Source organism: Malania oleifera, chromosome 1, assembly GCF_029873635.1.
Source record: "Malania oleifera isolate guangnan ecotype guangnan chromosome 1, ASM2987363v1, whole genome shotgun sequence".
In the NCBI taxonomy this organism is placed as follows: domain Eukaryota; kingdom Viridiplantae; phylum Streptophyta; class Magnoliopsida; order Santalales; family Ximeniaceae; genus Malania; species Malania oleifera.
Window position 1 is genome coordinate 51,973,059 of NC_080417.1, and position 10,965 is coordinate 51,984,023.

At 38.2% G+C, this 10,965-nt stretch overlaps 1 protein-coding gene across 1 annotated transcript; it reads right to left on the reverse strand.

The window, feature by feature from the left end:
* Positions 1–2,551: 2,551 nt before the first annotated feature.
* LOC131162312 (uncharacterized) lies at positions 2,552–3,403 on the reverse strand. Its single transcript, XM_058118687.1, has 2 exons — positions 3,114–3,403; positions 2,552–2,990 (listed from the first exon to the last, which is right to left on the reverse strand). Exons 1-2 carry the CDS (start codon positions 3,401–3,403, stop codon positions 2,552–2,554), a joined length of 729 nt encoding a protein of 242 aa, XP_057974670.1.
* Positions 3,404–10,965: the final 7,562 nt, after the last annotated feature.

Here is a 10,965-nt window from a genome sequence, read left to right on the forward strand (position 1 = left end):
CAGTCGACCAAACAGTAGAAAGGAACATTTTTCTCAATCCATAACTTCTTATCTTGAAAGGTGTTCAACATGAAAGTTGTAGGATTTTCTCTTAGATTTATTTGGATATCAAGAACATCCAATTTGGAGTGTTATAGAAAAAGTTAGGGCCAAAATACTGAAAGGTATCCGTAGTAGAAAAACTCCCTTCATGTTTCTTTTGTCTCATTCATGGCCATTTTTATCAATCCATAACTTCTTATCTTAAAAAGTGTTTAACATATAAGTTGTGGGATTTTCTCTTAGATTTCTTTTCACACCAAGAACGTCCAATTTGAAGTTGTATAGAAAATTTGATGGCCAAAAACCTGAAGTGTGTCCACAGCAGAAAATTCCTTTCATGTTGAAGACTTTCAAAAAAAAAAAAAACAGTTGACAGTGTGGGAGAGCCCAAAAAAATCGTTGATAGTTTTGTATGTGTTAGAACACTCAACAGGCATAGAATGGCTAGCTTTCAAAATAAAATCATTTCTTTATACCCCAACGACCATTAAACAGCTACTTTGGGTTCTTGCCTATAAATACTAGCCTAAACAACTTGGAAGAAGTGAGAGAATCATATTAAACTTGTTTTTAATCCTTTTTTGATTCTCTCACACGTTTATACCCCATTTGAGCTTTAAATTTCCATTTTCTTCTACTCTTCTTTTATTTAAAAATCATTTGTAAAGAAACTATTCTTGGGGGTTTTATTTGAAGAGGCTTGGGCATATTCACATTGCTTGAAGGCCTTGTTCATTTTTCCATGCTTCTCAACGGTAAACTTCTCCCAAACTCTTTTATTTGAAAATATCCTTTGGGGGGAAAACTTTTTAAGAAAATCTTGGAGGGCTTGAACTTATATTCATTATCATAATATATAGCTTGAAAGCCTCCTCATTGTTTTGAAAATCAAGGTTCAAATTTCTCCTACCCATATATTTTGAAAATCATTTTGGAGAAAAATATTTTTGGGGTTTTATTTAGAAAGGCTTAAGCATATACTCTCATTCATAGGTATATTGCTTGAGGATCTTTTATTGTTGTTAAAAGATTAAATTTCTCCCAAACTCTTTTATTTAGAAAATTCTTTTTTGGAGAAATTTCTTTTGAAAAATGTCTGGAAGGCTTGAACTAATATTCTTGCTCATATATTTTTATTAAAGGCCTTTTTGCATTTATTTTTTAAAAAGGTCAATCGTTTTAAAGAAAATCCTAATATTCTCCTACTCTTTTCTTGAAGTGTATTTGTTAGAGAATTTCTTTGGGTTATACAAGAGAGAGCCTTGGGCATATATCATTTTCATTTATACTTGCTTGAGAGGCAGCTCCTTTTATAAGGTAAATCATTTTAAAGAAAATCCTAGTTTCTCCCATATTCTTTTAATTGAAAATATTTTTGTAGAAAACTTTTGGGGGTATTCAAGATAGCTTTGAGCACATATTCCTTGATATACATTATTTTTGAAAAGTTTCTTGACAATGGCTTAAGCTAATATTCACTTTCATATATCTTGCTCAATGCCTAATAGTATTTGAATTTGAAATGTCATTTTCAAAAGAGCAAAATCATTTTCCATACTCTCGCCGATTTACTTGAAAAATATTTTGAGAGGATTTTTATAAACTCTACAAAGCTTCATTATTTAAATCATATGAGAGTGCATTTAGATTTCAATGTGTACATCTCAACTTATTGTAGAAGCACTTTATTTGTACGAAAACTTTCACATCTGTGAATCGGTTTGGCTCAAGCCTGGTTAGGTGAGCTAGGGAGACTCCGCCCTATAACGAGAAACTAGTTTGGCTCAGCCTGGTGAATTAAGCTGGGAAGGCTCTGCCCCGTAAGGGGGAACCAGTTTGGCTTAGCTTGGTGAATTGAGGTAAGGAAACTCCGCCCCGTAAGGAGGAACTAGCTTGGCTTAGCCTGGTAAATTGAACTGGCAAAACTCCGCTCCATAAGGAGAACTGGTTTGGCTCAACCTGGTAGGTGATCTAGGGAGACTTTGCTCTGTAAGGAGTATTGTAAATGACATCACTCCACCTAGTTAAGTGAGCCTATAGTGGAATCCTTGGGTGGTTGGCTTAAGGCAGGGACGTAGGCAGGATTGACCGAACCTTGATAACAAATCATGTGTGGGTGTGTGTCTCTTTCTATCTCATTTAATTTTCACACGTGTATGCTTGTTTATTTATTATTATTTTGCATACACACATTTAATTTAAATGGGATATGTTCTACACGTGTATATTTTATATTCATTGTTTAATTATTTTACATACACGCTTGTAATTTGAATGGGATATGATTTGAAGTGAATCGACATAAATTTAATTTAGCCAAAAAGTGTTTAAACCCAATTCACGCCCCTCTTGGGAATACACCATTCCTGTCATCCCTGACATCTACGGTTCCCTCATAGGTTATTTCTACCTTTTTCCATTATCGTATTAAACTTGTTAGCGTCTAACACACCACCGACAACTCTATGGCTCTAATAGATTTTTTCAAGACACGAATGAGCCGAGACTCCTATGAACTAGTCAAGCTAGATGAAATGATAACAGGCAGGGTCTTGTGGGGGTACAAGAAGACATACTTGATGGAAGCCAGAAGGGGCTTCAACTCAAGCGATGGTGGTGCCTCTATGGAAGGATGTGCTGGAATGCTATAAAGAGTAGGAAGAGTTTCAAACTTAGCTTTCCAAGGCCTTTTCTCTAGGTTAGAAACCGAGTCACAAATAGCAGAAATATGCTCATATGGGTCCTCTAGACCTAAGATGGAAGGACGATCAAGCAAAAACATAGTCTCAAGGGGGTCCCTCAAAAGCATCAAGGGGGAAATTTCCTCAACACACTCGTAAATCATATCTATGTCCACACATTGGACATCATAGGATGGGTGTTGGGAGGAGGAAAAAAATTTCAGCCTGAGCTTCATGTTGTCAAAGGATATATCCAAGACAATGGTTCTACATTGGACACATGCATTAGTCGTGGCTAAGAATGGTCAACCTAGGAGGACAGGGATCTATTTTTTGGCCAGATCGATAGGTTCCATGTCTAAGACAACAAAGTCGACTGGGAAATAGAACGTATCAACCTTCACTAGGATATCCTCAACAACACCCTGGGACACTTTGACAAATCGTTCAGCAAAGATCAAAGTGACTGGGGTAGGCTTAAGCTCTCCTAGACCAATTTGTTGGTAGACCGAATAAGAAAGTAGGTTCATGCTCGCTCCCAAATCCAAAAGGGCCCTATCGATGGTGTAATCTCCGATCAAACATGAATTGGTGGCAACATCGAAGTCCTTAAGATTTGGAGGAATGTGATCTAATAGAATGGAGCTCACATTCTCGGTCAACCGGACTCTTTTGTTCATGTGCACCTGATATTTGCACTTTTGGGTGCATAGGCCCTTGAGGAATTTTTCTTAAGCAGGCACTTTCTTAATTGCATTTAAGAGGAGAATATTGATCTTGACGTGCTTAAATGTGTCCATCATGGACACTACATTGGCTTCCTTCTTAGACTTAAATTTTGATTGAAGAGCTGCAAGAATTGGTACTGCAGGGATATAGTGGGGCAATATGAAATCATCGGAGGAGGCAGGCATCATGGGATCACTCACCGAATTGGAGGAAGAAAGGGTACATGGTTAAACAATGGGATCAATACTCATCTTCTCCTTACCCTTACCTAAGTTCGACTTCTCCTTGACCTTGTTGTCTACCTCTTTGCCACTTCTAAGGGTGGTTATGGCTTGGGTTTGCTCATAGTAAGTCGAATGACTGGAATCCAGATCACTTTCTACCCCATATTGACCTTTTGGGTAGACTAGGGCTAACTTGGCAACTTCCCTTCTTCCCGCCTACTCACAAATGTAGCTAGTTAGCCCAAGGTGGCCTTTAGATTCGCTATGGACTGAGAGGGGGAATGGAGCAGTTGTCGATCGACCTAACGATCTCCCTCAGTACCTTTAAAGGCTTTCAACATTATCTTATGAAAAAAATGATCATATTGAGGTTGTTGAGGAGGTGGTGGTTAATAAGTTTAGTGATGGGGAGCAGGCACATAAGGATTTTGCTAATTTAGATTTTGAAACGATCGAGGAGGGAGAGCATTTTGTGATTGTTGAGGTCTTATGGCTGGAAATCCCAGAGCTTGTGCCTCCAGGAGAAGTTAGGATGTCAAGCCCACCTAGGATTGTACTTAGTCGAATATAGATCATTGACTAGTATATTGTACCAATTATGGGTGGACTTAACTACCTCATGCACAAACTAAGGTGTGGGAGGCACATGGGGGCCAATATAACAAGTATGAGATGGGTTAGAGCATATGGCACACAACTTCACACATGCTACCTAATGAGATGGTTGTTCTAAGCAATGGACCTGAACAAATTTCTTGATGATAGTGTGCGAAGTGGGTGCGAGCACAAGGCCAACTGCTAACTCGTAAACTCCATTAAAATGGGAGGAAGAAGTTTGGGAAGTTTTACGAGCAGCAATGGTGTGTTGCCGAGAATTCTCGGCAGGGGCCTCAAAAAGAGTCGAAGCCTCATTCTCAAGCTTTGTGAGGAAGGTACCTCTACAGGATGCGTCGACCATAGTTTGATCACGCTCAGCTAATCTCTCATATCATGTGTGGACTAGTTGCCACCTAGGTACTTGATGATGTGGATATTTACGCAGAAAGTCCCTAAAACGCTCCCTAGTCTCGAAGAATTGCTTACGCTCCATCTAGGAAAAACTAGTGATGGCCTTCCTAAGTTGATTATTCTTCCTGATGGGGAAGTATTTTTTAAGAAATTAGTATTGCATGGTGGCCCAAGTGGTCACCGAGTTTGACTCTAAAGAATTTAGCCAATACTTGGCTTCATCCTTAAGAGAAAACAGGAATAGCCTAACATGGAGAGCATCATCACCAAAATTGGAGATGCGGATGGTCGAGAAAATTTTGAGGGATTCATCAAGACACTTATAAGGATTTTTAGTGAAATTCCCACCGAAGTTGGGAAGCATCGAGATGATCGAGGTCTTGATTTCAAATTGTGCCACCTCAACATCCAGGAACCGGATGCCAGACTGTGATGTGTATGCATTGGGAGTGAAGTAGTCCCGCAGAGGCCGAAGAGGTTGCTCCACCGCTGCAGGTCAATAAGGAGCAGAAGGGTCTGGATTTTAAGTCAGAGGACTCAACTAACTTTGGACTCGAAGTGAACTTCCTACCCAACCTAATGGATCTCTCAATCTTAGGGTCAATAGGCAATAATTCAGGTTCTAGAGATCTCAAACCCTGTATACAACAAGTTAGCACATGATATCAATACTTCGAGTAACAACAATAATGAAAGAAAAAGGAAAATAAAAATAAAGATCGCACAGTAAACTTCACTATTTTCGGCTAACTACCGTAAGTGAGTCCTCGGCAACAACGCCAAAAATTTGATAACTTCACCAAGGCTTGGGTCCTTAACTACCAAAGATAAAATTTATAAATCCCTAACTACTCCCAAGTTTAGTAGAACATTGAGTAAGTCGGGTGTCACTCCTCAAGGACTCAATGCAGTGGTGTACCAAAATTTATCTAATTTACTACACTATAAACAATAAGAAAAGGTTGAATTTTGGATTTTCTATTTAGAACTATGAAAGCAAATTAATTAATTCAACTATACTAAGACAAACACAAAGTCTTTATGGGAAGTCCTTATAAGAGAGTAATTCCTTGGTTATGAATCCACCCTAAGCCGTTAATTTGCAATAATTAAGGTTCAGTCAATTATCAATAATGGGGCTTCTATGTTTCATCCTAATTCAAGTGCATAGGATGAACCCTAAATAAAGACAAGTAATCCGCTTGAGTAGTATAGTGTATTCAAGTTTGCACCAATCATCCGGAGCATAATTAGGAGAACCAGGTATACCATATATAGTGAACACGAATTCCTTTCTATTAATCCCATTGCATGAACATAGATTAAGCTTGGTCCACACTAATCTAGGTATTTCGATTATGGAAATTAATTCAAAAAGCCTAAAAAACATCATGCAACCACATCCTATGATGAACAATTAACTAAACCATAGCTTTGCGAATCTAACTTAGGGTTTCATCACAACTGGAGAATTTAGGAGATTAGCTAGTCATTATACAGGAAATCAAACACAAAGACAAGATGATAAACGATAATGAAAAAAATTATTTGATTGAAGTTCAAAATCTCTACACGGTAAAAATGAAAACTACATTAAAACTTCGCAATCCAAAAAACAAAATCAATATAAAGATGGCTTGACGACTTCACCTCCCTATTATCTCCCAAAAAGTTCAATTAATACCCCTTTAGGGTTTGCATTCATTCAGATTCAAATTAGGAAACAATTAGCAACAAAATTGCGAAACATAATTCTGAAGGCAACTAGCGGCGACTTGGTCGCACTTCCAAGGTGTGACGTGGTCGACCATGCTAAACCTATTATGCCTTTAGCACCCTAGTCAAACTCTTCCTTGGAACCTTCATCGTCGAGCATATTATGCCAAAGGGAGCTTATCACACCATCTTCATGACCACGGCGTGCCATGGTCGACACAGTCTCGAAGATCTTCAATTATTTCTTCGTGTTCAGTCGGTGGCATCATCGACCAGGTCACAATTCCAAGTTCTCCTAGTCGCACTATGGTTGAGGGTATCTATGAAACTTCTATTAACTAGCACTATGGAATCTTTTAGCTTGACCTGGTCGCCCCTTGTGACTTTTTGGTCACACCACATGGTCGATTAGGGAACTTCAACTGCAGTTGAATCAAGGTCGTGGAGACCTAGTCAAGTTGTGATTTGCACTTGGTCAAGCCTTATGCTTCCAAATTACTGCACTAACTCCTTGCACTGTGTAACGCTTCGATTTAAACTCTGATTTTCTGAAACATCTAATATACCACGCGAAACTTCGAACAATAATAAGAAGTGGTAATTATAGAATTAATAGAAACATCGCACAGGTAAATGGGGGACTAGATAAGCATATTTAGGAACACATCAATGTTCCAACATCATGACCCTTATGTTCCACACTAGAATGATGAGGATTATGATGAAGAGGAATTCCAACCAAGGAGACCATATCATAGGAAAAATCATGATCCGGATATGGATGTGATGAAAAGAACAAAAAATTGGATCCTCTACATATGATGATCAAATGGATCCAAAAAATTTTCAGGATTGGTTAGTTGAAATGATTCATACTTTTATTGGTATAAGATGAATGACCCACATCGGGTGAGATTTGCAAAGATGAGATTAATTGGGCAAGAAAAGCTTCATTTGGTGAATGTTGAAAGATAAGAAGCTCGCCTTGGTCATAGGCCCATAGAGCATTGGGATTTGATGAAAGAAAGGTTGCAAGAAAAGTATGTCCCAATCTCTTATAGGGAACGTCTCATTGATCTCTATAGACTTAGGCAAGGAATTTTGAGTGTGACCGAATACATGAGCAAGCTTGATGAAATTTCCATTAGGTGTGGTGTGGAAGAAAGTATTAGCCAACAAATTTCTCATTTTAGGATTGGCTTGAAACTTGAAATGAGGAAAGAATTGTTTCCCCATCACATTAACTCCCTTGAGCATGCATTTAATTTGGTCAATGAGTATGATAAAATGAGTAAAGCTCAAATGGGAATGAAATTTTGAAACACTTCCAATAACACTTACCAAAGAAAGGCCACATCATATGAGAAGACTAGACCCACCAACACCAGTCAAGTAACTTTTAGAGGTAGCAATCCCACCATCCAACAACCATTGGACAAAGGAAAGGTGCCCATGAATGAGTCCTCAAAACAAAATTCTAGGAATGATGTGTGCTACAAGTGTCACAAAAGAGACCACCTTTCTAAGTAATGCCCAACTAGGAATTTGGCAATTGAAAAAGAGGATGAAAAAGAAGATTTTGGAGAAGAACAACCCTAAATCCTCGAGGAAGTAGCAAGTGAGGATGAATAGTCAATGGAGGAAGTGGAAAATGCTAATTTGAATGTCATGAGATGCATCATGGTATCCCCTCGAGGACAATAGGATTGGCACCACACTTCTTTTTTCCATACTTACATCAAGTGTGGGGAAAAAAAGTTGCAAAATGATCATAGATGGTGGAAGTTACATGAACGTAATTTCAAAGTCAACTTTAGAAAAATTAAAATCCTTACAAAGTTGCTTGGGTAAATGTAGCAACAATGCTTGTAAGCCATAGGTGTTTAGTCCTGATAAAAATTGTAGACTATGGAGATGAAATTTGGGGTGATGTCCTTCCTATGGATGTTGCCTATATTCTTTTAGGAAGACTTTGGCTTTATAACCTTGATGTTTCACAAAATGGTCATGCCAACACCTATACCTTTTGGTGTAATGGAAAAAAGATTGTCTTGAGTCCACTTAAGCCTAAAAAGGACAAACAAGACAAGAAAAAGAAGGACTTGAAAGGAAAAGAAAAGGTTGGAAACTCATTGCATGTTTTAAGAAAAAAACAATTTGAGAAAAAGAGCAAAGAGACATTGTTGACCTTATAGGTTGCGCCCGATTTTGATAATGACAAATACTGATATTTGATGTTTGTCAAGTGCTTGTGTAGGTTTAAATTAATATCCCAAGGGACACTTGAGGAAATAAGAAGACCATGAAGTTTTCTAATTTGGATTGTAATTCATATCGGTCTGTAATAATGAGGGTCTGTAATAGTAACTTAGGCATGTGGATGTATGCTTGTCACTTGCACATTATGCACATAAGATATAATGTAAGCTCAACCAGACCTTAGCAAGACCCTAGGCTCCAACACTCACACTCACATTGCATAAAATATGAGTGTGAAATAATTGTGCTAAAATTGATCATATCTAGGCAAGCTAAGAGGAGTCGGGCGACCGAACCTTTGGAGTACAAAACTCCTCGGGCGCCCGAATTTTGAAGGTCAACAAGTTGACTTGTCCTCGGGTGACCGAACCAAAAATGAGCATATCTTCCTTAGGCACCCGAACCCTTCGAAAGGGATATCCCACCAACGACCAAGCCTTTTAGTTCAAAAGAGACTCGGGCAACTGAACATATGCATTCAGGCACCCGAACCTAGGACCAGGCACCCGAAGTTACGTAGCTTTGCTAGTGACTTTGATTCGGGCTGCCGAACCTTTATACGGGCGACTGAATCTCATTTAAAATCTTTTATGACTGTGTTTGTTCGGGCGACCGAACCGAACCTCAGACGGTTAAAATTAATTTAACTGCGGTAAAACTAGGTTAATACGGGCTAAATGAATTTTAATCATTTGGGACTTTCTTAATTATTCCCATTGTGTCCCGAATGGTTATAATTTTCTACCTGCCTATAAATAGGCCTTCATTTGCATGATTAGGAGATGATTAGCAAAGTGATTAGAAAAAAATTCTCTCTCCTGAAAATCCATTTTTTGTTCTAATACTCTCAAACTTGCATCCTTTTGATAAAATCCAAGATTGTGAGAGTTTCATTCGTGTTTGTTTGATTGTTGCTTAGAGCTAATCCTCCCTTTGTTGTGTTTTCTTGATATTTAATTTTTGGGAGCGTAGCTTAGGTTTGTCCCGCAGATTTGCTCATTATAAATCTTGTGTGGGATTAAACCAAGAAAACTTAGGATATTTGCATTTCATTGCAAGTGTCCAAGAGCTTTGTTTTCGGTGTGCAAAGAATTTTTCAAACAAGCAAACAATCCTTTCAAACTAGATATGTTCTTATTTCATTGAAGAAAATCATTTTGAAACTAGTTTGATTATCTATCTAGTGTACTTGGAATATTTATGTGTTGATTGAAATATTCTATTTAGATTCCAAGTCATTGCTTGTGTTGATTATTCTTGAGCATCATACTGATTATATTGCGTCAAACACTCTTGAGCTTCATATTGATTATACTGTGTTGAGTGTTGGTAGAACACATCTTGCATCACTGAGCTTACACTATATTCATGCTATTGATGCGCATTTGATTGAGCTTATTATTTGGGGTACAAATCTGCTTCTGTGAAAGCATTATTTCATTGTACCATTTGATTGTAAAATCTGAGTGTTTCCAGGCATGGCCTGAGGGGGCGGTAATCCAGCCCGATAAGGATTGTTGTAAAGGTTGAGGTCAACCTTGTGCTAATTGACCTGGTTTGTATAGGTGTTGTCCCACCCGTTTAAGTGAGCAAGCTATAGTGGTAATCCTTGTGCTTGTTAGCCAAGGTGGGGACATAGGCAGTTGGCCGAACCTCGATAACATTTCTGCATGTCACCCTTCCTTTATTGCTTTCTGGTGCTTGTGTGATTGATAAAATTGCTTTATTTATATTCTAGTATACATTTACTTTTCTTACACTAGATTGACCATACGTTTGTGAATATACTGGTGTTAGGAGATTGACCTAGGGATTAAAGTTTAAAAATACCAATATGCCCCCCTTTTAGGATCATGGTAAAGCTAACAGACACAGATTGTCTATATCATGGTGACTAAAGAGAATGACTCCTCTATTCCAAAACATAAGACGCCACCTGAAGTGTCACCCATACTATCTGAGTTTGTGGATGTTATTTCTGAACTTGCAAATGAATTTCCTCCCATAAGAGACATTCAGTATGATATAGACCTTGTTACAGGATCATCTTTACCCAATTTGCCTTATTACAGGATGAATCCTAAAGAACATAAGGAATTGAAAAGGCAAGTCGATGAACTGAGGAATGAGGGTTTTATTCAAGAAAGCATGAGCCCATGTGCATGTCCCGCCCTTCTTACTCCTAAGAAAAATGGAACATGGAGAATGTGTATCGATAGTAGAGCCATTAATAAGATCATAGTCAAGTATAGCTTTCGCATACCCAGGCTTGATGACATGCTTGATCAAATGGTTGGTTCCAAGAT